General features: G+C 44.3%; 2 protein-coding genes across 2 annotated transcripts; both read left to right on the forward strand.

The window, feature by feature from the left end:
* The first annotated feature begins 92 nt into the window (after nt 1–92).
* polr2a (RNA polymerase II subunit A) lies at nt 93–15,553 on the forward strand. Its single transcript, XM_076999929.1, has 28 exons — nt 93–433; nt 1,464–1,596; nt 1,730–1,866; nt 2,023–2,196; nt 2,388–2,669; nt 2,821–2,982; nt 3,151–3,371; nt 3,548–3,680; nt 3,783–3,907; nt 4,000–4,210; nt 4,516–4,725; nt 6,491–6,659; nt 6,741–6,835; nt 6,981–7,184; nt 7,280–7,502; nt 7,679–7,862; nt 8,015–8,186; nt 8,448–8,553; nt 8,950–9,155; nt 9,314–9,785; nt 9,917–10,017; nt 10,138–10,242; nt 10,334–10,516; nt 10,649–10,852; nt 11,059–11,245; nt 11,348–11,461; nt 11,715–11,864; nt 12,035–15,553. Exons 1-28 carry the CDS (start codon nt 347–349, stop codon nt 13,183–13,185), a joined length of 5,901 nt encoding a protein of 1,966 aa, XP_076856044.1. The 5' UTR covers nt 93–346; the 3' UTR covers nt 13,186–15,553.
* Nucleotides 15,554–17,120: 1,567 nt separating this feature from the next.
* Nucleotides 17,121–27,807, forward strand: capgb (capping protein (actin filament), gelsolin-like b). The gene is made up of 9 exons (XM_076999930.1): nt 17,121–17,275; nt 21,061–21,254; nt 22,033–22,187; nt 23,225–23,386; nt 23,550–23,699; nt 24,644–24,730; nt 25,373–25,505; nt 26,181–26,272; nt 26,506–27,807. Exons 2-9 carry the CDS (start codon nt 21,062–21,064, stop codon nt 26,569–26,571), a joined length of 1,038 nt encoding a protein of 345 aa, XP_076856045.1. The 5' UTR covers nt 17,121–17,275; nt 21,061; the 3' UTR covers nt 26,572–27,807.
* Nucleotides 27,808–27,960: the final 153 nt, after the last annotated feature.

Genomic DNA, 27,960 nt, shown 5'->3' on the forward strand with positions numbered 1-27,960 from the left:
GCCTTCTGACTGTTTCGCCCCTGCCATTTCGAGTGTGTAAACCTGTAGTGGTGCTTGCAGTCTATATAAAGACGTGTGAGACTAGTTTTCTTTCAGATGCGCTTAGAGCGCACAGGAGGCTAGATCGGGGGAAGGGAAGGGGCTAGCGAGTAGTTTAAGCAGTTAGTTTAAGTACATAAATAAATAGGCGCATTGGGTAGTAGGAAACGTTGGTCACTTGGAAACCGCCATCGGACAAGTTCCGGTCACCTTTGGGTGCCAGGAGAGAGTCTTGGTGGCGTTTCAGAGCTGTTCCCTCTTTCAAAGCGGCGTGCCGAGGGAGGACGCGTCTCTTTGAATAGACAGGATGCACGGACCGCCCTCCAGCGACAGCGCATGCCCACTGCGCCTCATCAAGAGAGTTCAGTTCGGCATCATCAGCCCAGATGAGCTTGTAGGTCTTGCCTTGGGGAAGGGTATTCTCTTCATTCTTTGGACAGTAGCGTGTTGATCTGGCCTTCGCCGTCTTAACGTCTGCTCAGTTACGACGAACGATATCGTGTTGTCCGTGCGCCAGAGCCGTAGCTAAGTTAGCTTAGCTTACGAGCCAACACGCTCCATGTAACAGCAAGCGCACGTTTAGTGAAGCTGTAAACATTTATTAGCGATGTCAACGAGATGTCTGTCTTTGTGTTTATCTGAAAGAATAAACAGTAACTTTCTTAGGTAAAAAACACTTAATTTGACGGATTGCCTTTTGTTGTCGTTCGCATGTAAGCATACTTGCCTAATAGACCCAAAGTTGCTCCACAAGTCCTCCGAATATCACGTCTTTCTCTCCTCATATTTTTTACAATAAAATGTAACATGAAAAATCATACGCATGCTCATTTTTATGGTAATGCTAAAGGGCCTACGTCTGCATTTTATTGTTTATTTATTCCATAGATGGTTTTATTTATATATTTATTTAAATGCCGATATTGAAGAGTCTAGGACTGGACGCACATAGCTGATCAGTCTTAGAAGGTTGTGTTATGTAGAATTGTGTTGCATGAAGAAAGTTGTGGTGTTTTAATTACATTTTTCTGGGTTTTTTTTTGCGTGCATTAAATCCTATATTTAAGTTATCTATGCGTTTGTTTTTCGATTTGCGTATTAGACTTGCGGTCGTACTTCACATGGCAGGATTTCAGTTTAGCAAGATAAATTTAAGATCAAACTTGACGACTGTCCAGTAGAACTGTGCTCCAAGTCTTGGACAGTGTTAAATACTGTATCCTGCTTTGTGGAATACCCCTTCACATGTTAAAAAACTGTAAAGTTATAAAAATAAATACCTTTACTATTTTCTGAAGATCTAAATGAGCTTTTGCTTTCATTACCTTTTAAAAAATGTGAGTTGTTGATTTTGTCAATTATGCTTCAACATGCTTTTGCTTCAAAAACAGAACAAGTTTATATGTTGCAAAATCTCTTTGCAGAAACGGATGTCAGTTACAGAAGGGGGCATCAAGTACCCCGAGACCACAGAGGGGGGCCGCCCAAAACTGGGGGGTCTGATGGACCCCCGTCAGGGTGTCATAGAGCGGACGGGAAGATGTCAGACATGTGCAGGTACGTCATAATCTGTTATGAGGGTTGTTTTTTATATTACTGTTTTTGTCTTAGATGCTACTCCATATTGTGTTATTTTCCTAGCTAAGTGGCGGTGGATTACTGCACTAAGTGTGACTGCTTGTTCACACAGGTAACATGACTGAGTGCCCAGGTCATTTTGGACACATCGAGTTGGCCAAGCCAGTTTTTCATGTCGGCTTCATCACAAAAATCATGAAAGTCCTCCGATGTGTGTGTTTCTTTTGTTCCAAACTGCTGGTTGACTCGGTAAGTATAACCAGGTACTGCAGTGTATGTATATGGGTTGTTTCTAGCTATTTTGTCATAATTAGCTATATTGTAATTGTAGTGTGCCTTCAGTATTTTTTTGTGTTTTTTTTCTTGTGTACTGAATGTTCTGATGTTTTCTTATGTATTTTCCAGAATAACCCAAAGATCAAAGACATTCTTGCCAAGTCAAAAGGCCAACCGAGAAAACGTCTGACGCACGTGTACGACTTGTGCAAAGGAAAAAACATTTGCGAGGGTGGAGAGGAGATGGACAACAAGTTTGGAGTAGAGCAGCAGGAGAATGACGAGGACATCACTAAGGAGAAGGTACCGTGCAAAATAAACACACACCACACTAGTCGTAAGATCTTTTGTTTCTCTCTGCACCAGACGATTGTGGGGATTTTGGCAATGTTGCATCAATGACCTCTTTGCTTGTTAGCGGTATCTCGATGAGTGAGCTCTGCACCGGTAACTGAGCATGTGATGAGGACCGGTGTCCCCCTTCACCCCGACAGGGTCATGGTGGCTGTGGCAGGTACCAGCCCCGGATCCGGCGCTCGGGCCTGGAGCTGTATGCGGAATGGAAGCACGTGAATGAGGACTCTCAGGAGAAAAAGATTCTGCTCAGCCCAGAACGAGTGCATGAGATCTTCAAGCGCATCGCCGATGAGGAGGACGTCATCCTGGGCATGGACCCCAAATACGCACGTCCTGAGTGGATGATCGTCACCGTGCTGCCCGTGCCCCCTCTGGCTGTCAGACCTGCAGTCGTCATGCAGGGATCTGCTAGAAACCAGGTCAGGGCATGTTCTAAAATCAGGGAAGATTATCAGACTACACTTGATTATCATACTACAGTCTTAATTGGTAAGCTTAATGAGGCAAAAGCAACTTGTGTGCATTTATTCTTTTCTTAATGTATTTGTAATGTGTCTGTCTGCCCCTCAGGATGACTTGACGCACAAGCTCGCCGACATTGTGAAAATTAACAACCAGCTGCGACGGAATGAGCAGAGCGGAGCCGCCGCCCACGTCATCGCGGAAGACGTGAAGCTCCTGCAGTTCCACGTGGCCACCATGGTGGACAACGAGCTGCCCGGCTTACCCAGGGTTAGGCCGGCTGTTTCTTTTCTGAACTAACACATCCTGGGCCCATCAATGAGAGTGACTTTAAAATCTAAAAAAAACTATAAGAATGAGACTTGATCATTTTTTCTGGTCAACAAAAGACTTGAACAAGTTCTTAAATCTCACGTCTCTTAAATCATGAAATTTCAGGCGATGCAGAAATCTGGTCGGCCGCTCAAATCCATCAAGCAGAGGTTAAAGGGCAAAGAGGGGCGAGTGCGAGGTAACCTGATGGGCAAGCGCGTGGACTTCTCTGCCCGAACGGTCATCACGCCTGACCCCAACCTCCAGATTGACCAGGTGGGCGTCCCGCGCTCCATCGCTGCCAACATGACGTTCCCAGAGATCGTCACTCCCTTCAACATCGACAGGTAAAACCCAGACTCACTCAACTATTTATTTAACTGTTTGACTATTTTTGATCCTATTTTTTTGGCTATATTTTTGACAAATATTATGCAAATATCATCATAGTTTGAAACTATAGACAATAATGTAGTTGATGGAAGTGCTCTAATATTTTATAAATACCTGTTGTTCTTTCCAGACTCCAGGAGCTAGTGAGGAGAGGCAACAGTCAGTATCCAGGAGCCAAATATATCATCCGTGATAACGGAGACAGAATCGACCTCCGATTTCACCCCAAACCAAGCGACCTTCACCTTCAGATCGGTTACAAGGTAAAACGAGATGGTTAACATTACATTATTCTACTTCATTAAAGCACTTAATGGGTTTTGCGTTGGAACAGCTGATCTGTATTCCTGTTTATTCCCCATCAGGTGGAACGGCACATGTGTGATGGTGACATCATCATCTTTAACAGACAGCCCACCTTGCACAAAATGTCTATGATGGGTCACAGGGTTCGAATCCTGCCCTGGTCTACGTTCCGACTCAACCTCAGGTACAATCCATGTGTCTGTTTCAAGGCACTCTTTGTATCTGAAGCACTGTTGGTCGGTTTAAGTCCCTTGACCAATCTCCTGCCTTCCGCAGTGTAACGACCCCTTACAACGCCGACTTTGACGGAGATGAGATGAACCTGCACTTGCCGCAGTCGCTGGAGACGCGTGCCGAGATTCAGGAGCTGGCCATGGTGCCACGGATGATCGTCACGCCCCAGTCCAACAGGCCCGTCATGGGCATCGTCCAGGACACGCTCACTGCAGTGCGCAAGTTCACCAAGAGGGACGTCTTCCTGGAGAGGGTATGCGCCATGCTTCAAACCAGAGCACCTGCTTACAAAAGCAGTGAGATGGTCTGTTCAGCTAGTAGATGAACATCAAGTAATACTAATGGCAACAATAATTGTTTTGTGTGCTTTTTAAACATAGTTACAGATAGTAATGGGCCTAGATATTTACTTTACTACCTAACTGTACATTCAGGAAGAAGAATACAAATGCTGGTATGAGCATTCAGCTCTAGATACACATGGTTTTCAGGCCCTGGTACTACAATGCTGTCTTGGTACAGAAGTGTAATGTAAAGTGTCATGTGGGCTTTCATCAGGGGGAGGTGATGAACCTGCTCATGTTCCTCTCCACCTGGGACGGGAAAGTGCCACAGCCCGCTATCCTGAAGCCCCGCCCCCTGTGGACCGGCAAGCAGATCTTCAGCTTGATCATCCCAGGTCACATCAACGTCATCCGCACGCACAGCACCCACCCGGACGACGAGGACAGCGGCCCCTACAAGCACATCTCCCCTGGAGACACGAAGGTACCACCCCGTGAGATCATTGAGGTGGCACTGGTACGGTGTAATGTGCCGGCTGTGCTGAAAATGACTTCGTAATTAGCCTTCTATAACTGAGTGAGCAGTTTGAACATCAGGGTCACTATTCAGGATGGGAATAAGGGAGTAGTGGGACATGCCCGGTATTTGCCACACACATATAGTGGGAGTGGCTGATATGGAGAAATCCAACCAATGGCTGGAAAAGGCTTGACTGACGCAGCACAGAGGCACTAGTCATGGTGGCACAGGAACATGCACTCTGAATTCATCAATAAAGCCAGCGATCTACCACACCAGACAGACTGTGCAGAGATGTCCCTGAGAAGATCCCTTCAGACATAGTATACAGTAGGGCTGCCACAAACGATTATTTTTATAGTCAACTAATCATCGACTAATTGGATCATATGTTAATTGAATATAAAGCATACAGCTTATCGCAATAGAATGCATCTGCTATTATATAACCATCATTAGATTTCAGCTATATGCTAACTAAAAATAAAAACTATTTATATCATAGTTCATTAAACCTTTAATGAAATATGCAACTTGTTGCAACAAACAATTATTAAAATAAGAATAAGGCACTGGCCTAAACAACACAAAAATAAATACATTAATAAATACATTTTTTAATCTTTCATTTGTCTCTGGCATCAATTTGTCTGGCTACATTATAGTCAAATTAGGTAGGTACCTGAAACAAAAAAAAAAGTTTTGGTCTCACCGACGTTACAGAAAACACATGAATGCCTGTTAAGGCTAATGAAACAAATTACCATCGCTAATGTAAACTTTTACAGCTATCACGATGAGTAAGTACTAAGTTAACGCTCTGTTTACGCTAATTTTAGCATCTAAGTAGCAATTTAGATTACAGAGATGATGGTCCCTCTTCATCATTGTTACAATTAGCAACAACATGCTTCAGGTGCTCGTACATCGCGGTTGTGCCGCCGTGGAAGGAAAGTTCTGCCTTGCAGATATTGCATCGCATGCGTTTCTCTTTCATTTTCTTAAAGTGATTCCACACTTTGACTTCCGTAGCCATGATATCAGAGCCTGTCTGTATAACGTCCTGGGATGTCGTTTTCACTACTGCGCATGTGCGTCAAGGACAGAAAGGTAGACACAGCAGTGGAAACTGCCGCAGCAGTTTGGGGGGGGGGGGGGGGGGGGGGAGTTCTCACATTAGGACACTCCCCTGAAGGTGGTGCAGAATGACCGAGCTAAGATCCTGTGGAACCTCCAGATATGCACTGACCAATACGGTAACCAACTGGACAAAGTGGTGACGGACAAACTGCAGGAGAGGACCATATTGATTGCGTATGATCATGTCTGTTGATGATACACAACCCCTCCTTTGGGTTTCCTCTAACTCCACATCTTGCGTTCTCATTGGTTGTACATTGTGCTCGCTGTCGGTCACGACCTAGTGGCAATGCTTTTCACATTACAGGACTTGCAGGACATCGCTGACATGTCGGGGTATTTGGTGTCTTTCAGGGCACTGTGAGCGATTAGCAGACCTCTAGGAACATGTCTTTGATCTTTCAACAGTTCACACATACCAATCAAGAACCAATTTTTAAGCCCTGAGCAAAAACTTTGCATAACTTGTTGCGTGTCCTTGACCTTTTTTACAATTTTATTCCAGCTTCTCACAGCAACATGATGGCTGCAAGTCAGTATGGCGTTGCTTACTCAGGAGTGCATCTCCTGCTATTTTTTGCCATTGCAGGTCATTGTGGAGAATGGTGAGCTGATCATGGGGATCCTCTGCAAGAAGTCTCTGGGTACCTCTGCTGGTTCTCTTGTCCACATCTCCTACCTGGAGATGGGCCATGACGTCACCCGCCTGTTCTACTCCAACATCCAGACTGTGGTCAACAACTGGCTCCTCATCGAGGGTGAGATAGCGAGGGCTAATGTTTGTGTTTACCCTGTCGCTGTACTCTGCTAGGTCATGCTTCATACTCCCTTCCTCACAGGTCATTCCATTGGTATCGGTGACTCTATTGCTGATGCAAAGACGTATCTTGACATTCAGAATACTATTAAGAAGGCCAAGCAGGATGTGATAGAGGTAAGTCTCCATAATTGGTAGTTACATGGGGAAATACGGTGTGAACTGCTACATAAGCTGATGTACTAGCTGCTACTCAAAATGGCAAAGTTCTCAATACTCCTCCTTCCCGTCATGTCCTTTCCTCACAACCCCATCCCTACAGGTCATTGAGAAAGCCCATAACAACGAGCTGGAGCCCACACCTGGAAACACCCTGAGACAGACCTTTGAGAACCAGGTCAACCGTATTTTGAACGATGCCCGAGATAAGACCGGATCCTCCGCTCAGAAGTCACTGTCTGAGTACAACAACTTCAAGTCCATGGTGGTGGCCGGATCCAAGGGTTCCAAAATTAACATTTCACAGGTGTGTGTGTTCATATGAAGTCATTTTCCCCCCACACACAGCTCTGTTATGAACAGGTTGTGAGCCCATGTGTATTTCTCTGGCGTGTCCTGTAGGTTATTGCTGTGGTGGGGCAACAGAACGTGGAAGGCAAGCGAATTCCCTTTGGCTTCAAGCACCGCACCCTTCCACACTTCATTAAAGACGACTACGGTCCGGAGAGCAGAGGCTTTGTGGAGAACTCCTACCTAGCCGGACTCACACCCACAGAGTTCTTCTTCCATGCCATGGGAGGACGAGAAGGTCTGATCGACACTGCTGTCAAAACAGCTGAGACAGGTAAGAGGACAGGAGTTGGAGAAGGTTGCATCAAGAACATCTTTCACGTGCTGGTTGAGTTATAGCATATTTATCGTAGCAGCATTGGATTCTGTCAGACATATCCAGGCCATATGTCCTGCGTTCTTTCTGTACTTTACCTGCAAGACCTTTCCAAATACGTTTGTCCGTCTCAGGTTATATTCAGCGTCGTCTGATCAAATCTATGGAGTCCATCATGGTGAAGTATGACGCCACAGTGAGGAACTCCATCAACCAGGTGGTTCAGCTGCGTTACGGAGAGGACGGGCTGGCGGGTGAGGCCGTGGAGTTCCAGAACATGGCCACCCTTAAGCCCTCCAACAAAGCCTTCGAGAAGAAGTGAGTCCTCGTGGTGGTGGAGGTGCAGCGGCAAGCAAATGGTTCCAGCACAGTTTGTTTTTCCCTTCACTTGGCCGAAGTTCTTGCATCAACAGACCACCTGTCTGACGTCACGGCCTCGGCCTTCAACCTCTTTATCTTTTATCTACAAGGTTTAAGTTTGACTACGCCAACGAGCGAGCTCTCCGGCGCACCCTGCAGGAGGACGTGTTGAAGGACGTATTGACCAACGCCATTGTGCAGAGCTCTCTGGAGAGGGAGTTTGAGAAGATGAGAGAAGACCGAGAAATTCTGAGAGCCATTTTCCCTACTGGAGACAGCAAGGTGGATCAATATCTAGTGGCAATGATTATGCAAACTGTCCTTTGTTGTTATAGGAAAAAAGCGCATTTTGGACTCGTGTTGAATTCGTAGTATTGTGCAGTAATGAACAAAAAATATCCAAAACTTTTAGGCGTATAATTGCGTTATGCATTTAAATGGGGAAACCATTAGGTAATAGAATGGTTCGATTTGTCATTAAAGTCTCCCCCACCGCACATATTGATGTCTGACTGTCCTGAATTTTCTTCTCCTCTCCTGCAGGTGGTGCTGCCGTGCAACCTGGCCAGAATGATCTGGAATGCACAAAAGATTTTCCGCATCAACCCGCGAACTCCAACCGATCTCAATCCATCAAGAGTGGTGGAAGGTCTGTAATATGTCTCACACATTTATTTTTGGACTTAATTGCTATCATTTTGTATTTTTTACACAAGATTTAATTTCTTCTGCTGGTTACTTGAGCAGCTATTCCCAGGATTCTCAGCTAAATAAAGCTCCACTTCTATCTGCAATACAACACAGATCCTCTCAGTCCACGTGGACATGGGCAGGACTTCATACAAAGTTCTTTTGAAAAGTTCCCCGCTTGCTTGAGTTGAAGAACAGAAATTCTTTGTTTGCCCACTCCACTCCTGGAGCGGAGTCAAATTTCCTTTGAGCAAGATTTAGCTGTACATTTCATGGAGTGGTATGTGGCCTGGCGTTTACTGAGCGCTGAACTCTTACTGGATGCGTAAACGCTTCACCCTCTCGTCATATGCAGGCGTGCAGGAGTTGAGTAAGAAGTTGGTGATTGTGAACGGCGACGACCCTTTGAGCAGGCAGGCCCAGGAGAATGCCACTCTGCTCTTCAACATCCACCTGCGCTCCACCCTTTGCTCCCGCCGCATGACTGAGGAATTCAGGCTCAGTACGGAGGCCTTTGAGTGGCTGCTGGGGGAGATTGAGACCAAGTTCAACCAGTCTGTTGTGAGTCCTCAGATTCATGCCAGAGTTGCCTGTTGTCTTGGAGGGAGTCTGAATTTCACATTCGCTTTGTGTGTTTTCATAAGTTCAGTTGCACATTGTCTTCTGATGCGGCTCTGGTTTGGTCTAACTCGGCCATATTTTAAATGCCTGTGCCTTAGGTTCACCCAGGGGAGATGGTGGGTGCCCTGGCTGCTCAGTCCCTGGGTGAGCCCGCCACACAGATGACCCTGAACACCTTCCACTACGCCGGCGTGTCGGCCAAGAACGTCACACTGGGTGTTCCTCGACTCAAAGAGCTCATTAACATCTCCAAGCGGCCCAAGACCCCATCGCTCACCGTGTTCCTGCTGGGCCAGGCGGCCCGAGACGCAGAGCGGGCCAAGGACATCTTGTGTCGCCTGGAACACACCACACTACGCAAGGTCACTGCCAACACGGCCATCTACTACGACCCCAACCCGCAGAACACGGTGGTGGCGGAGGACCAGGAGTGGGTGAACGTCTACTACGAGATGCCTGACTTTGACGTGACGCGCATTTCTCCTTGGCTGCTTCGTATCGAGTTAGATCGCAAACACATGACTGACCGTAAGCTTACCATGGAGCAGATCGCTGAGAAGATCAACGCAGGTGAGTTGTGACTATTATGCTGGGAGTGGGGAGTTCATTATTCAAAGAGAAGACTTGAGTGATGTAATAGAGTTGCTCAACATGTAGAATTTGTGATTGGTAAACGTTGTTTCTTGCTTACTCTGTTTCAGGTTTTGGCGATGATCTGAACTGCATCTTCAACGACGACAATGCGGAGAAACTGGTGCTTCGAATCCGTATTATGAACAGTGACGAGAACAAATTCCAGGAGGTGGGTTTTCTGAAGCCAGTGAGAGGTCATGACCTAACTTGGCTCTCTGCTGACCCCTACTCACCCTGTCAGCAGCTGCCATTTGACCAGAGTTCAAATTGTTTTGTTCCCCTCGGCCAGGACGAGGAAGTGGTAGATAAGATGGACGATGACGTCTTTCTGCGGTGCATCGAGTCCAACATGTTGACCGACATGACCCTGCAAGGCATCGAACAGATCAGCAAGGCAAGCCGTCAAAAGGCCACTCCCCATATGGTCTGCTCAGTTGGCAGTGGTGTTTAATAACCTTGGACTGACCTTGTCTCCTCTCTTTCAGGTGTACATGCACCTCCCTCAGACAGATAACAAGAAAAAGATCATCATCACAGAAGACGGGGAGTTCAAGGCCCTGCAGGAGTGGATTCTGGAGACGGATGGTGTTAGTCTCATGCGAGTCCTTAGTGAGAAGGACGTGGATCCCGTCCGGACCACCTCCAACGACATTGTGGAGATCTTCACTGTAAGAATCCATACCACAGGAACAATCTTCGCAAATGTCTAGAAGTCAGGAGGTTCCTTGCCAGTCTTTTGGTGGCTAGCGGGTCAGAATCTGACTTTCTCCCATCGTCTCACGGCTCGCATCTTCTCACAGGTCCTTGGCATCGAGGCTGTGCGCAAGGCTCTGGAGAGAGAGCTCTACCACGTCATTTCCTTTGACGGCTCATACGTCAACTACCGCCATCTTGCCCTGCTCTGTGACACCATGACCTGCAGGGGTCACCTGATGGCCATCACCCGTCATGGCATCAACAGGCAGGACACAGGGCCACTCATGAAGTGCTCTTTTGAAGAGACGGTGAGAACAAATGTCGATTGACACTAAGCATTCGAACTCCATATTTCCTAAGTTAATAAAGTTAATGAGGGCAGTGTTCCCCTTGACAGATCATGATTAGGTATCGGTGAAAGGCAGGCAGTGCCTCTTAAGTAGCCATGTAGATTCTCCCTCCGTTTGTCGTGTCCTGTTCGGGGTCTCCGTATTAACGTGTGCCGCATGCGTAGGTGGATGTGCTGATGGAGTCGTCGTCCCATGGGGAGTGTGATCCCATGAAAGGAGTGTCTGAGAACATCATGCTGGGTCAGTTGGCCCCTGCAGGCACGGGCTGCTTTGACCTGCTGCTGGACGCCGAGAAGTGCAAATACGGCATGGAGATCCCCACCAACATCCCTGGGATCAGCGTCGCCGGACGTAAGTCACGCCGGATTTCATTCGTTTGATGGTTTGAGTTGGATTCGAGTTGCTTTTTGTGTGTGTGTTAAACCCTTGTTTCTTTATCTCCCATCACTACAGCGACGGGGATGTTCTTTGGCTCTGCCCCCAGCCCGATGAGTGGCATGTCTCCTGCCATGACTCCCTGGAACACGGGTGCCACACCTGCTTATGGTGCCTGGTCGCCCAGCGTGGGTAAGTGTATGCCCTTGGGATAATACACAGCCAGTCACACTTAAATAATGGTGGTATTTGGGGTTTTCAGCTCCAGTTCTGTGGCACCGAGACTCTCACACTACACCCCCCCACAGTGTGCACTCAGCCCCCCCCCCATCCCCCCACAAGTCTCTTCTTGCTCTTTTTCTCTTACTTCCTCATATACAACAAATTATTCAAATGCAGTATTTTAAAACTATATGAATGTGTTTTTTTTTTTTTTGTTTGCCAGGGAGTGGGATGACTCCTGGAGCAGCAGGCTTCTCTCCCAGTGCTGCGTCCGATGCCAGTGGCTTCTCTCCAGGCTACTCACCAGCATGGTCCCCCACTCCTGGATCTCCTGGCTCCCCAGGACCCGCCAGCCCATATATTCCTTCTCCTGGTGAGCCTCTCACCCTTTCATGTACCTTTTTTCCAGTATAAAATTTTCAAATCAAATTTGAACATCTGATTTCTAGTTGATTTAAATACAATTAAAATTTAAAAATTGTAGTGCATTTGCATTTCAAAGTATAATTTGCTCATCTTGCACCTTCTCTTTTTCACCTGCAGGTGGAGCCATGTCTCCAAATTACTCCCCTACTTCACCAGCGTATGAGCCTCGCTCTCCTGGAGGCTACACGCCCCAGAGCCCCGGCTACTCCCCGACATCCCCATCCTACTCCCCAACCTCACCCTCCTACTCCCCGACGAGCCCCAACTACAGCCCCACGTCTCCATCCTACTCCCCGACCTCCCCGTCCTACTCCCCAACGTCCCCGTCATACTCCCCGACCTCCCCGAGCTACTCTCCCACGTCCCCGTCCTACTCTCCTACGTCCCCGTCCTATTCGCCCACCTCTCCTTCGTATTCTCCCACCTCTCCCTCGTATTCTCCCACGTCGCCCAGCTACTCCCCCACGTCTCCATCCTACTCCCCTACGTCTCCATCCTACTCCCCTACGTCTCCATCCTACTCCCCCACCTCGCCATCGTACTCCCCGACGTCACCATCGTACTCTCCGACATCACCCTCTTACTCGCCTACGTCGCCAAGCTACAGCCCAACTTCACCCAACTACACCCCTACGTCTCCCAGCTACTCCCCAACATCTCCATCATACAGCCCCACCTCTCCCTCATACTCGCCCACATCTCCTAACTACACCCCCACCAGCCCCAACTACTCTCCCACATCCCCCTCGTACTCACCCACCTCCCCATCCTACTCTCCCTCCAGCCCACGCTACACGCCCCAGTCCCCCACCTACACCCCGAGCTCACCCTCTTACAGCCCGAGTTCTCCGTCTTATTCTCCCACCTCTCCAAAATACACACCCACCTCTCCATCCTACAGCCCAAGCTCTCCGGAGTACACCCCAACCTCGCCCAAATATTCTCCCACGTCGCCCAAATACTCGCCCACATCGCCCAAATACAGCCCAACGTCTCCAACTTATTCACCCACTACGCCCAAGTACAGCCCTACATCTCCCACCTATTCTCCAACATCTCCCACCTACACCCCAACCAGCCCCAAATACTCTCCCACTTCCCCTACCTACTCCCCAACGTCACCCAAATATTCCCCCACCTCCCCTACCTACTCTCCCACTAGCCCCAAGGGCTCCACCTACAGCCCCACCTCCCCTGGCTACAGCCCCACCTCTCCGACATACAGTCCAGCCATCAGCCCTGATGACAGCGATGAGGAAAACAACTGAGTCTGATTGGAGGAGAGCAGACATCATGAGCCCTTTAACCCTGAGGGAATGGACAGTATTGACACTCAGCATGGGCCGTTGTCGTTATAGTGATTCAAAGACGAAACGAAGGAACCTGGGGTCCCATGCGTGAAAGTTTTTTTTTTTGTTTTTCTTTCTGTAATGATCTTTTGGGCAATTCCTATGTAGCCTTTTGACACAAGCTCTATTTACTACAATGGTATGTCAGCGATTTGAACTTTAGAAATGGCTGCCTTTATACTTTAGTTTCACGAGTGGGGCTACTGTATAGTAATTTCTCAACACTTCATTTAAACAAGCAGGAGAGGGCTTGTGTGACTCTGTACACATACCTCTCCTCAGTCCAAACATCTCTGTCAGTTTGAAAGTCAATGTTGGAAAATCTAAGAGTTTGAAGTATTGCCAAAAGCTTATAGAAAAAAAATTGTGGTTTCTATCCGCAAATGGCTTTTTGAACTGTATTTAGGGAAAGGTGAGATCAACCAAAATGACAAGTTTTACTGAAGCGTATCTAACGTTGACTTTTTTTTGTGCTCTGTAAATAGCGCTTCTGGGTTTTAGTTTGTCCATGTGGATGGAAAGAATGAAAGCTGATACTAATATTAATGGTCACTTTGAGCCAGATTTGAGTTCCTGAAAATGTTCAGTTTGAGGAAAATGTTGATTGAAATTCTGTCAAATAGAATTTTAAACATAGGCAAGATGTGGATTTATATATGTAATATGACTAGAACATCTGTCCTGGTCAGGTGTGTGGCAGAAAGGTTCATGGCCCTTACAGGAGAGCTGAAGGAGTGTGGTTCATTCTGAGATGTTCATCTGCCCTCCAGCCCCCTGGTGGTCCTCATCACCTTTGTCGTGCTCTCCCTGGAAAATACAAGCCTTATAGTTCACCAGCGTTCTTCTGATAACATACAGTTCTGAATTACCACACGAGAGAAAGTGATAACCAGATCTCATATGCCTCTGACCACAGAGGAACTTAAGTTTCTGAAGAGACTCTTGATCATTTCCTGTTGGTGTTTGAATGAGCTGGAAGGAGGGTGGATTTGCAGGTCCGCTGCTTTACACATGCTGTAGTCAGTGTTCCATCTGCTTTTAGATTGAAACCTTCCTTGAAATGTCCTCTTCAGTCTCCAATTACCATCTGTATTTAAAAAAAATCCATTTGAGTAACTTGTATAAGCAAGAGTTGTGTTCTCTTAATGAATTTCTGAGGAAAGTTGATTTTAGTTTTTATGTTTTTGCTTATGGAGCTGTTTGGAGATGCCTGGATTGGCTTTTTCATTTTTCCCTTAGGATGTTTCGTATCAAGCTGTTAATCTGAATGTGATCGATCTTTAACAAAGATGGTCTTGTTTTCATGGTCATTGTAGTATATGGTGTATGCACTTAAACACAGCAGGGTGGATGCGCTAACTGAAGCTAATTTGACAGCAGGATGTCTTTTCTGAGGGGATGGCATGCAGTGAAGGGAACGTCGGCACTTCAGATCCAGGGCTTGGACTTGATTTCCAGACACTTTAAAACCTTTAGCCTGCCAGCCACAAGTGAAATGGTGAAAGAGCTCAATGGTAAATGTACAAAATCAAGGACCATTTGACGATCTCTTACTGGCAAGCAGTAAAGTTCAACTGTTCAGTTCTGCCACTTCTTCCCCTCTTTCCCAGTTCTCCAATTGTAGCCCTGGGATTTCTTAAATCAGTGTTTGTCCTTCTTTTCTACCAGTGTCTGTACCTGTGATTTTTTGGGTGGGCGAGGGAGGGTAGGGTAAAAAAAAAAAAAACATACTGTATGATACTGGGAACCTGTATGTAGGAAAAATCTCACTCATTTAAATTGGTTAATCCAGGGTTTTTTCCTGATGTAAGACTCGTCTTGGTAAAGCCTGTCCCATGAAGGTGAACACCAGTCCTGCCTTCTGTCCGTCAGTTTGACTGGAGCCGAATGGGAGCTTCGCCTCACTGAGAGACCCAGTTATGGGCTTGTGTTTGTACAAACGTTAGACTTACGGCCTTTGATTACACTGAGGAGGTGAGCAGATTTTTCGGTGTCTCTCTGATGTCTTAGTTTGCCTTTAGTTTCAACATTTCTTATGGTTCCAGTCTGTTTTATGTGCCCACCTCCCAGTGGAAGTGTGAGTTTGAGTGAGTGCAAGTGTGTGTATGCGTGCGTGCGTGCATGTGTGTAATCTGAGACAGGGTTTTCTTGATCTTGAGTGAAGACTGGACTGGGTTTGAGGGAGAAGGAAGATTTAAATTAAATTGCCACTGTATAGAAGATGACTTTAATTCTCTGTATCTGTTTTGTTTGTTTTTGACTTAAAACAATAAAAGGTTTGACTACATCTGAGAGGTCTATTACTTGATGCACCTCATTTGACATGCTATCAATCTGCTTATAAATGAGGTTCTGTCCCCTGAGGTATGGGTAGTGGAAGACCTTTTACTTCCATTCCATACTAGCACTGTCTTTAGTCTGGAGGGAACTGAAACAGAGAAATTGCAGCAATGTGGCAATTGTCTGATGCTTGCGTAGTTACAGAGTACTAAGGAGTGTCAGTTTGTGCGTGTGAGTGATCTATACACACCACAGATAAATGCTGGCAGATACAAATACAGCAATAAACAACACCAACAATCTGTATTCCTAAAACATTCTAGTATGTTCTGCAGAAATCATGTTTGAGACCCACAGATAGAAAATAAGTTGCGGGACATTCTTTGGACAGGCTGGAAACCAAGAGACAACTCCAAAAGGTCAGCTAATCGAACGCTTCAGGGGTTGCAAAAGAAAAAAAAATGGAACTTGGTCACAGAAGCAATGAGAGCCCCTTAAGTGAGGTTGTAGAGTGATGAACTGGGTTTAACAGCACTGGCAAGAAGCAGCAGCTAAAAGAGTTAAGAGCAGGTCAGGGGAAGCAATGTCATATCACACCAGAGAAGACTGCAAGATAAAGACCACAGAGCAGCTTCAGTGATAATCCAGCACCTTGGGCAGTATGATACTGACAGGAGTGAGTATCATACTGCCCAAGTGGCAAGGACCATTTACAGGAATATATGCAAGGCATATGGGCTGGACTTCATCCCTAATTTCAAAAGGGAGTAACCAGAGACTGGGGGAGAACAACAGTGCCTTCAGGGTTGTGCAATGCTCTGTGCTCCACAACTATCACTTACAGTTCTGAAACATCTCTATCCATCAGACAATCTGAACTGCTTCACTACTTAAAATTCAATAACATGCACAATTTTCAACATTTCTCCACATTAGCCTGAACAATCTATCAGCATAACTGTCACGCGTTATATGGGCACGTTAGCATAGCTGTTGATTACAGGAAGGTGCACGCATTTACGTTAGGGAAGGATCTAAGTTTTTTTTCTCGTGAGCTCACTACTTACTACTAAACTGACTTTTAACTGATAATATCAGTACTGTAGTGATTAAAATTTACTCAGCATTTTTTTCAGTGCTTCTTGGAGCTTGAAGAGCAGGACAGGGCACTTATTCTCTAGTGAGAAAACACAAAGATCACCAGGGTCAGTAGGTCTTCAGCTATCACCTATCATATTTTTCAAGGTTTGCTGGTTATGTCATGTGTAAGCCTGTCCTAACATGAAAGACTGAATGTGCAGAGACTGAGCTTTGGGCAGACTGGGTGTGTCTGTGCGTCATTAGTTAAACATAGTTTAAGCAGTGATCCACTTTAATGAACACAGTTTTGGAGTGATCCATACTAAAAGACAGCCCTTTTTTCTCATTTACCTCTGAAAAGACTTATCAACAAATGATAATTCCAAAATGCTCATAAAGTTTTGTCAGTACTTTTCAGTTTGTAGGAAGAACAGAAAATGTGTGGAGTCTTGTGGTATGTATGGGGCTGGTCCCCCCCCCCTCCCGGCCTGCTGTTAGCGTAGATTGGTGGAAGCCCTAGAGGATGGGCTAAGATTCACAGCAAAATGAGGAAGTAAGATGTAATTAGAGGCTTCTGCTGCTTTGCAAAATCTCCTCTTTCTCTAAACCCACAAAGTCTTCACAAGACTAAATCTGAAACTACACCAAGGTAAGGATGCCACTGGGCTGAATCCACACTAACAGATTACTTTAGAACTGTGATGGACGCCTTTGTTGACTCCACATTTATTGTGTAAAAACTCACATTTTTGCCAAAACAAAAACCTACTGAAAGACTTGGTTTCTCTAATTTGTCCGAAGTTCTCCTGCTCTCACCACGTATTAATATGGCGCAAGAGGGCCGTTGTTTTCCTTTTCATGTTTTAGTAAATGAAGGAAAGCTCAAACTTTCAGCTCACTGCTTCTCACCTCACATCGCAGCTACACCATGGGTGGGGAAGTGGTTGAGGGAGTGTAGCGTCTCTAAGCAGTCTCCTGCCATTCCTCCCTTCCTCTGTGTGGTTATGTGTTTATTGTCTGTTCTCACATTTCTCATTAGGCAGAGGCACATGGTTCATGCTTCAAATGTCTCAGACATCGTGGCACTGACCCCTGTCAAACTCCTCTACTTTCATTCACCAGAGGCTTCAGTCTCTGAATGATAATTTACTTCTGATGTTGCATCTGTGGTTATCTCTCATCTTCTAAACTCCTAGATTATTGCACCTCTCCATTTGATAGACTATTTTATATATTAAAACTATGTTTAATGCTTTGCAAATATTGTTTCTCACACATTTCTCAGAATATTTTTGATATCCTGTGAAACTGCTAGCACAGGTTGGAGCATCGGTTCCCAAACATCAGCTCCATGAATGAAACTGTAGATACAAAACGTACAGGATGGTAGAATCGTCAAAAGAGCGTCACGCTCCTCCCTCTACAGAACTGATACTGTATGGGAACTTTTGGACAGGCAAAAGATTGAGAACAAGCAGTCTGAGTGAAAAGAGAAAGCCTGGAGGCATTAATCCAAGACAAACTGTGCGTGTGTGGTGATGGGGTGGGGATGTATTTGTGCATTTCACATTTTTTATTTGATAAACAGTTAAACATACATATCAAATACACAAAATGTCATAAAAACATACAAAATGTCAGGTATTGTTTTAAGAAATATACATGCATAAAAATGACTCTTATGAGTGGAATGGTACAGGTTGAAAGGATGGAGGCCACAGAGGTGATCAGCGTTTGTCAAGCAACCCGACTCTCCTCGCGGTGGGGCGTCCTCAGCACGCCCGCTCGGATTAGTTTCCTGCGTGTCCAGTTACTGGCCACATATAAGCTAACCAGGCCGGGTGAACACACACACACATGCACTCGCCAGTTCCGTCACACACACTGGAGAAAGCGGGCAGGCAGAATGGAGCCGGAGTCAGACAGTGCGCCCGACCTGGCCGAGGGGATGCAGTTAAGTGAATGGGCCTTTCCTGCTGGTTTTGAATGCGATCCACTAGCCATGTTTTATTAGGACTGTGTGTGTTTCCCACTCGCTGTGCTGCATGTGTGCCGGCCACGGCAGCAACACACACCTGCTCTGTGCTCTCTTCCTCCTCTGCGCTGATGTGCCGTCTGCTGTGGAAGAGTCAGCCGTAACATAGCACACTTCATTTATTTACTTACTGCTGTATGTTTGTTTAGTTTGATGGCTTTTCATTTAACTTATTTGCTTATGACCCCAATAAGCAAAATCAAAAGGCCTGAACATTTCTAGGGTTAGCAGAGAGGATAGAAGTGTGAGGATGATCTTAAATCCTGTCTCTTATCCTCAAAGAGAGACAGAGAATAGACTGGTCTGTCCATTCATTGAGAAGTTGGACTAATATTCAGCATAAGTGCGTTTTCAATAAAGCGCTGAAAGTCACCTTCCCGTGGGTCCTCTTCAGCACATCTCCGTATGTGGGTTGAGCGCTGGGATCACGGTCTGCCCATCACCACATTTGCACCTTTAGACTGTAAGGAATCTGCGCTTCTTTCATTTTGTTACCACAGACGATCACGCACAGGAAATGTGATGGTGCACAGGAAATGTGCTGGGGCACAGAGACGGGTTTTGCCAGAACGTCAGAAGTTGTCAGTGTCACACAAGTCTGTGCTTGTTCCTGAGTTTCGGTCTGCATGTGTGGGTTCAGCTGAGCTACAAAAGCCCTCTCTGCCACACTCCCTTTACATGCTTGACAGCTCTGCATACACACAAATCAGACCGCAGCTTGGTATTACACCTACAAGAGGTGTGTGTAATAGCATGAGTGCATGCCCAACAATAGCCATGCTTGGTTACTGATTCTTTAGAATAATGTTTTCCAAGTGAAGGCACGTGATCCTCGGTAGTCTGTGACATCAAGGGGACATGCACAGAGCCATGATGGGTATTGGACACACACAGTGGTATGATGTGCTTGTCACTGTGGAACTTGGATGTCTTCAAGCTTCTTCGCTGACTTTTTTTCTGTAATCTTCTACATGTTTTCTGTCACTGCTGATGGCTAATGAATATTGAGTATAGCTTCACTTGGATAAGTTTAATTTCATGTAAAAATCTGAACCATGCACATATAAATAAGGCATAGAGATGACCTGAAATGAGAGGATGTAATTAATCTGAATGACAATTCCTTTTGGCATACTTATTAAATATGACCACTATATTTCAGCACTCAGTTACAGTTTAACTCAATAACGCTGCCTATGTCGCATCTGAATGATTACAGAGAACATGTATTTAATCTATGCACTGCCCCATTTGTAGCTGGTAACCGTGTGTTTGCAGTGCTGTGTTAGCCTGTGTCGCACTCTTGGTCTGATGTGCGAGTTGTGCAGCTACACGCCTTGCTTTGTGTAGCATGTCTGCAGCTTACACGGAACTCTCTTTACCTCACCTTAAGAAACAGTGAATCAGTTCAGTGCCCTCCAACGGCTGCGGGAACTCGAGCTCTTTTTATTTTATCGTATTCGTTATCTATACTGGACGAACTGTTGTTCCACATTTCCGGGATGTGTTCGGTTGTGATTGAAGGGTCAAAGCACCAATCAGATAACAGTCAGTCGTTACTGATTGTGCTATGGACGAATCCGTCAGTAGCGGCGGCCAGGAACCTCCTCTAGTCTAACTGCAGAACGCTTCAGAACTGGCATGAATCACAAACGCCTTCATGTTGTCGCATTAAAAGAATAAAAAGACTACCGAGACTTTAAAAAGTAAAATAAATAAAGTATTAAAAAGAAAGTAATTAGTAACAAAAAAGTCCGTTAGCATGGATAATGCTGTTAGAAATTATATTGCTGTAGCACAGCATAATTTCAAGACGCCTATCACTGGTTGTTAGTGGCGCCCCCTATCGCTCTACATCTGATACGTCTCATCATTCATCACACGGAATATATTTATGATTTATAGAATAATTCTTCATTTACATCCTCATGTGGCCTCCACCATTAGGAAACAAAACTGTGGAATAAAACTGTAGCAAAAGCACAGCATGTTCTGTTCTAGAAGAGACGGTCCTTTTAGTAAGACATGCTGATCTCATGTAGGGTCAGCAGAAGGGGCCATTAAAACAGCTTGCAACATATGTATAATATGAGGAACTTATATTGTCAAATGATTCCATATTTGGTATTAAAAGGAGATTGTACACAGCTTCGAGGCATATGTTCTGGGTGGCGTAACCAAGATATAAGTAACTGTTTAAACTCTCTCAGATCTCGTTCCTTCTTAGAGCAGCACACTGCATTGTGTTGTGAGATCTCCGAGGATCTACCTGATATCTTCTGCATCTCTCGCACAGCTGCATGTTGTGTCTGTCTGGACTCTCTCCAGCCATCCTGCCTGATTACATATCTGGTCCACTGGTCCACCCCTCACTCATGTGCCTGTCTCTGCCCTGCCAGAATGCTTCAACTCACTGCTGCTCCGGGCCAGTTTGGGCCAGAGGTCAGGGAGATGGGGCTGCACTGTTGGAGGGTGGAGAAGATGAAGGCTGTCCCGCTGCAGGCCTCTGAGGTGGGGGCTTTCTTCAACGGAGACTCCTACCTGGTGCTGCAACAGAGAGGCGACCAGGGAGCTGATTTGCACATGTGGATCGGTGAGTCCAAATAAACTTCAAACTCATATTTACCTGCCTTGCAGTCTTTTCTACTAAATAACCAAGAGTGTGGCTGGTCTGTGATAGTGTCCAGTAGAGGGACACCAGCTAGCTGTGAGTCAGAATTCAAACCATATCACCTTGGTTTTGCAAACACGTGAATATCTCAGCATGCTGGAATGTGCCATCATATGTCAGTATGAGTTTTGCAATACAGATACTTTATGCTTAAGGGCTACACTAACCTGATGAGAGGTCATATGACTCGCTCAGCCAGCTGGAGAGTGCAGAGTGGCCGGTGGAGTGAGCAGGCCAGAAGAAAGGAGCAGGGGACAAGAGTGATGTGTCCCGAGGGGAAGAGGGAGGGGCGAGTGTGTGTGGGCTCAGGTGTCAGCATGTGTTGTCAGTGGGCTTACTGTCTCAGCACGCATCTGCTGCTATAAGTAACAACAAGCAGGATGTCAGCATGTGGATGGCCCATTAGAGCTGCCCACACCCGGGGCTCTTCCCTCTCCCCTCCAACACTGGCCAGGGCATTGCCCTCTCTACCAGCTGTCTCTGCCATCCAAAGTACATTTCTAGGCCTGAGGTGCATTTCAGCAAACACACATATGAATTAGCTTGTGTTTGTGGTGTCAAAATGAACTCTAAGATATAAAAGTAACATCGTCACACTTCCGTGTTCTTCATTAAGACATATGATGCTGTAGTCAGCTTCATCTTAACATTTTTTCTTTCATTCTTTGTCTTTCTCTCCTTCTCTTGCTCATCCATCCAGGAGAGAAGTCCTCTCGCGATGAGCAGGTCGCATGTGCCATGCTTGCCACACAGCTGGATAACTTCCTGTCCGGGGAACCTGTGCAGCACAGACAGGTGCAGGGGTACGAGTCCCCGGAGTTCATGAACATGTTCCCCAGGGGGGTTAGCTATAAGGTCAGACATCACACACACACACACTGCGCTGAATCCATAGATATAGCATACTTCAATATATTTTACTTTGATGTAAATATAGAACATGTGTTTTGCATCTCTCAGCACACTTGCCAATCATAAAAATGGATTCTTAAAAATGAATATTAGCTAAGTACAGAAAATAGGGATAGCAGTTACAGTGGGGGATTGATAATGAAGACCCCATCATTCTACATAGTTTTGTACACACTGAAATAACATGCATTTAATATATTCACTGGTGTTTCAATGGAAAAAATCAAGGCGTTGCTACATGAGTTCAGGTTTTTGCAGCTTGTGCAGTTTTGCCGTGATGTTATCATTCTGTTCAGTACTTTAGTAGTCTGAATGGAGACGTGAATGCAACACTTGACATACATAACCTAGTAACCTTATCGAAATATATTGGATGGTTGAAAGTGGGTGTAAAATCCACTGGGTTCTTGTTCCAAAGAATTGCACCTGGGTGAGTCTGAATGTGGGTCAAAACTGCAAGGCGGCATTTCTCCAGACGCAAAAACATTCACTGAGCAAGTGCTACCACTGGGATGAATAGAAGCTCATGTTCCTGTCTTGAACCACCAGTTCTAGAACTGGAACACTGGAGAGCATCACAACAAGCCAAACTGTGGATTCTAGAAGGCACTTCAGTCCACCTGTCTGCGTTTCCTTATATCCATTTTCAGGTCGCTGAAATGTGCATGTGGAATAGACTCTCTGAAGCTTGAGTTGCTCAGTGTGTACAAAAGCTCATTTCACTTGACAGTTGCTTGTGTCTGATAGTCACTTTGTGTAGTAAAGTAAAGTTTTCTCATAAAGTATGAGTGCTGAGCTTCATTTCAAGTGTAGAGATGCAGTATATATGAAACAGTGTTTAATGATAAAATGCTAGAAAATGTAAGATACTGCAGCTACATATTCATATGCGGTGCAGTTGTTGATTAAATGTAAATGTGTATGATTTCATTTGAAATGTATATTAATGTACTTTTTCTTTTCCGCTCTCTTTCTCTTAGGAGGGGGGTGTGGAGTCTGGATTCAGGAGACCACAGTCTGGTTCAGACCCAGTTCAAAGGCTGTATCACATCAAGGGGAAACGTAATATACGAGCCAAGGAGGTCGCCCTGAGCTGGGATAGCTTCAACAAGGGCGACTGTTTCATTCTTGACCTGGGAGAGGTGTGTGTTTGGGTGCATGTGGGTGGGTGTGAGTGCAGGTTCGGTTGCCAGCAAATGAAACAGTGAGGAGTGAGCTGATAGCCAATGGGTGACTTTATATTTTGTGTGAATGTTGTCCTAACCATTGGCACATACCAAATATGTCACTATTGGCTGTCTCCAGACAATCGTATCATGGGTTGGCTCTCAGGCCAACATCTTTGAGAAGCAGAAGGTTCGAGAGATTGCAACCCTGATCAGAGACACAGAGAGACATGGCAAAGCCCAAATCAGTCATATCTCTGAGGGAGATGAGACCCCAGAAATGCTGAAGGTAGGAGATGTTTTGCATTTAGTTCTCTGTGTATATCGCTTTTTCTTGTCCAAACTTCAAATCACCCTCTTTTGCAGTAATAAGAGCTCATCTGTTTCATATTTTGCATGCATTTTTGCTGACCTGTGCTTAAACAAGACATGATTTTTAGGGATGATACTGAAAGATACTGAAACACTATTTTGCTATGAGCTGTAGCATGTCCCAGTGAGCGCACATGGTCAATTCTGCCTACATGAACATCCGTGATTTGTCAGAGCATGTGCCCATGCACCAACACTGCACCCTCGCTCCAGTGATGTGTGACTACATTTATTTGATGAGTAGCTCATCTGTGTAAAATTATGCTTGGTTATGCATACACAGTACAAAATGAAATGCATTAATTTGTGAGTTGTCGTACTGAATTAATTAATTTCTGGAAGCAAAGTATTGACAAATGAAGTAACGTTCAGCATTGTACACTGGTATAGCTAATATACACTATGAAAAATTGGCATTCGTGTGCTTTTGGTAAAAGGCACCACAATTCACAGTGACAGAACCACCACCACCACCTGACACCTGAAGAATCCTTGTTCAGGGATGTGGAATGTCTTGGCCATTGAACAAGGATTCTAGAGCATATATTCCTCATAATTTCCCTTAATTAGGTGGGCATTGAAAGGTGGGTGTGGCTTGAGGCTGCAGATGGACTATATTAGCTGTTCTATGGGCTAATTTTAAGAACTGTGTGGACCTATGTTAGTTTAGGCAGGACTTCTGAGAGACAGATGATCAGACCACTTGCCCCAAAGCAGATACCGATGTGTTCAATTAAAGAGTAAAATATTCTCTGCAAGGTATCATAATACAGTTTACAGGGTCTACAACCTTTTTATAGATCCAGTAGCTGTGATAAGTGCTAAGATCTTGTTTGCATGGCTTTACTATGTGATTGACAGGTTCTTGGTCCAAAGCCAGAGCTTAAAGAGAGCACCCCAGAGGATGACAGCCAAGCAGACGCAACGAACTCTGCGTCCTTATACAAGGTATCAGGACGCCTTTTCACTCACAGGAACACAATTTTTAAAAACACTTTTAGAAGAAGCATTTTTAGAATGCTATTAGTTTTTTTTAATCACTTTAGTTGTAGAGTTATTGTGAGTAAAGTAATGCAGAATATGCTTTAATGTAAAAGGCCAAGTAACAAATACACAAAATTGTCTTAAATTTGCAAAAGCAAAATATTTAACATGACTTATCTAATCACTCAGAAACCAAAAGTCAGATTGGTGAATCTTGTATTCTTGTTCAATCCTAAAACTGCCAAGATTACATATGCCAAGACTACGTCTATGTGATAATGCATGCTCTGATTGTCATAATGTAATTAATATGAGGTATTTTCAGGCGTTTATGAGGTGTTTAAAGAAACATGGCAACTGCAATATATTCAAATGTGACATCCAGTTAACTTAAACTGAATTCTGCTGTAGAGCACTTACATATACACTAAATCCTGTTTTTATATAATTATGGGATGACAACTCTGAAAATGTTCTAAAATACACCTATGATCAATTACACTAAAGGGACCTTAATTGTGGTCTTGAGATGAATGTGCACGTTTCCATACGTTTTTAAGGTCGTCACCCATCGTCTGTTGGCTCCTCTTTGTCACTTTGCCACAGGTTTCAGATGCTACAGGTTCAATGAAGCTGACCAAAGTTTCTGAAAAAAATCCATTTGCCAAGGATCTTCTTCTCCGTGATGACTGCTTCATCCTGGACAATGGAGCCAATGGCAAGATCTTTGTTTGGAAAGGTGAGAGCAAGAAATATGAGCCTCAGTACTAGTAAGTAACTAATAACAGATCATATATCTATGTATGAACTTGATCCATGCATCTGTTATCACCTGTGAAGTGAATCATTGATAACGGAGCTCAGCATACTCAATAAAGATTCTGGAATAACACTGGTGCAGGTATCATTCTGCTAGGTCATTACATGTCAAATGATGTTAGCATTCACTGACTTTAAACATGAAATGTTAATATCTCAGAGAATAAAACTTAATGTTAATCTTCATTTAGTATTAAAATCAATATCATGGTGACCGGTGTCGGCCAGAGGAGGATGGGCTCCCCCCCTGAGTCTTGGTTCCTCTCAAGGTTTCTTCCTCATGCAAAAAAACTAGGGAGTTTTTCCTTGCCACTGTCGCCTTTGGCTTGCTCACTGGGGGCTAGGACTCGGCACTTGTAAAGCTGCTTTGTGACAACAACTGTTGTAAAAAGCGCTATATAAATAAAATTTGATTGATTGATTGATTGATTGAATATATTGGAAAGATTAAGGCATGGTTCTAAGGGAGGTTATGTTACACTGTTTTGCTCTTTGTATTTATGATTTTTAAAAATCCCTGTTTTGAACAGTCCCTATTTTGTCAACAAAATACTGCTGACCCATTTGTCATCTTTGATCTTTTGTTTGCCACCAGGCAGTGGCGCAAATGCCCAGGAGAAGAGTGCAGCTCTTAAAATGGCAGATGATTTCATACAAAAGATGAACTATCCCAGGATGAAAACACAGGTCTGGTTTGGTGATTGTATGTCCCAGATTTGAGGAGCAAGTGCGTCATATAATCCCCCAAGGCCAAGTCCCCTTGTTTGGCAAATGACGCATGATTTCCTCATAAAAATTCTTGCATAGGTCACATGGTATGTTTATGTACCATAGAGTATGACTAGGCTCATTTTTATTTACTTTTGTGAAAACTGCTGTCGTAAAAATGAGTAGGTAATTTGGGTTTCAATTTCCTACAGGTGGAGATTCTACCGCAGGGCAGAGAGACTGTCATCTTCAAGCAGTTCTTCCAAAACTGGAACTGAAATTTCATAGTATTCGATTAAACTGAGCGTACTGTAAACTGCACAGCCATTACCAAAATGTCACAGTGACTCACAGTGTTTTATTCCCTAATACTAAAATGTCATTTTGCATGTGTGATGCATATATCCTAAAGAAAAAAAAATAACAGTGAAAGAGGAATCACAAGTTCTCGTATGTATCAGTTGAACACACGTCCTGTCCAAACTGTTAGAGTATATTATGACTAACTGAAGGAGGATCCTTGAAATGACATTTGTCCCACAAATTATAACGTATAATAGATCTTGCATTGTAATCATACTTTTCATTATATTATTATAAAACTCTCCAATAATAATAATACAATTCAAAAATATTATTAGAATTTTTTAAACTGATGGCAATTACATTTTACAATAAAATACATAAAACCTATTCAACAAATAATGATTAAAGTTTACTGTTAAAATATGTATTTCTAAAATGTGTGATGTATGATCTTCACCTACATATGGTGTCGGGAACATCCGTCTCCAGTTTCTAACAGTCGTCTATCAACACAGGGGGGCCTCACTTCACCTCTTATACATAATGTTACATACAGTATATTAGTATACTGAACAAAAAATACTGACTCATAGAGAAATTCTGACACATATTTGGATTCAGCATGCAAAAATAAAAAATGGGTTTTTTTTGTTGTTATTGCAGACATTACAATGAACAATTACTAGTCACTGCTGCTAAATGTTTAAGGCTGTGATGTTATGTACACAAGCCAGATTCTTGAACCCTTGATGAAGGTGCTACATGATCAGACATGGGCACCTTGCTGTGTTTTAACAAATATTTTACAATGGCTGTTAAAGCATTTTATTATCATAAGATCTTAAGAAAAAGTAAAGCAAGAAAATGTGTACATATGGTGTGGTTAATACACCATGGTTTAAAAATATCTCATTTATAGCAAAATTATTCATTTTCCAAAAACCTTAAAGAGATGTGGAAAAACTCATTTCTGTGTTGAGCATCACTAAATCTTAAGTAAACGACAAAGGACATAACAACTCTGTAAAGCAGTGTAACCAAATCCAGCTGCTAATTGCAGTGATGAGTGACCTGTTATTAGTGTCCAGGCCAATGCAACATTTACCATAGAGTATGGACTGGTTATTTTTCTTTCCTTTTTTATAGTTGTTTGGTAATCAGTTTACTGTTCCAATGCTTCAGCAAAACAAATAAAAATCACAATATTATTACAAGAAATAATGCTTTATTTGTTCTTTTTTTTTGCTCTCTTCCTAGATTATTTAATGTAGCTATATTAGCTTTATGCCTTTTTACTGAAAGAGTTACAGAAGAAGATGCTTATATCCCAGTGGCTGAACCTATATGATAGAGGGTGAATA

Source organism: Brachyhypopomus gauderio, chromosome 3 (assembly GCF_052324685.1).
Source record: "Brachyhypopomus gauderio isolate BG-103 chromosome 3, BGAUD_0.2, whole genome shotgun sequence".
Lineage (NCBI taxonomy): Eukaryota > Metazoa > Chordata > Actinopteri > Gymnotiformes > Hypopomidae > Brachyhypopomus > Brachyhypopomus gauderio.

Excerpts from the sequence above, each read along its gene's own strand:
- polr2a (XM_076999929.1), top strand. The coding sequence starts at position 347 with ATGCACGGACCGCCCTCCAGCGACAGCGCATGCCCACTGCGCCTCATC. Across the intron at positions 7,863-8,014 it reads AACAAAGCCTTCGAGAAGAA|GTTTAAGTTTGACTACGCCA; the intron begins GTGAGTCCTCGT and ends TTTATCTACAAG. Across the intron at positions 10,018-10,137 it reads ACGAGAACAAATTCCAGGAG|GACGAGGAAGTGGTAGATAA; the intron begins GTGGGTTTTCTG and ends CCCCTCGGCCAG.
- capgb (XM_076999930.1), top strand. The coding sequence starts at position 21,062 with ATGCTTCAACTCACTGCTGCTCCGGGCCAGTTTGGGCCAGAGGTCAGG. Across the intron at positions 23,387-23,549 it reads TCATTCTTGACCTGGGAGAG|ACAATCGTATCATGGGTTGG; the intron begins GTGTGTGTTTGG and ends GGCTGTCTCCAG. Across the intron at positions 23,700-24,643 it reads AGACCCCAGAAATGCTGAAG|GTTCTTGGTCCAAAGCCAGA; the intron begins GTAGGAGATGTT and ends TGTGATTGACAG.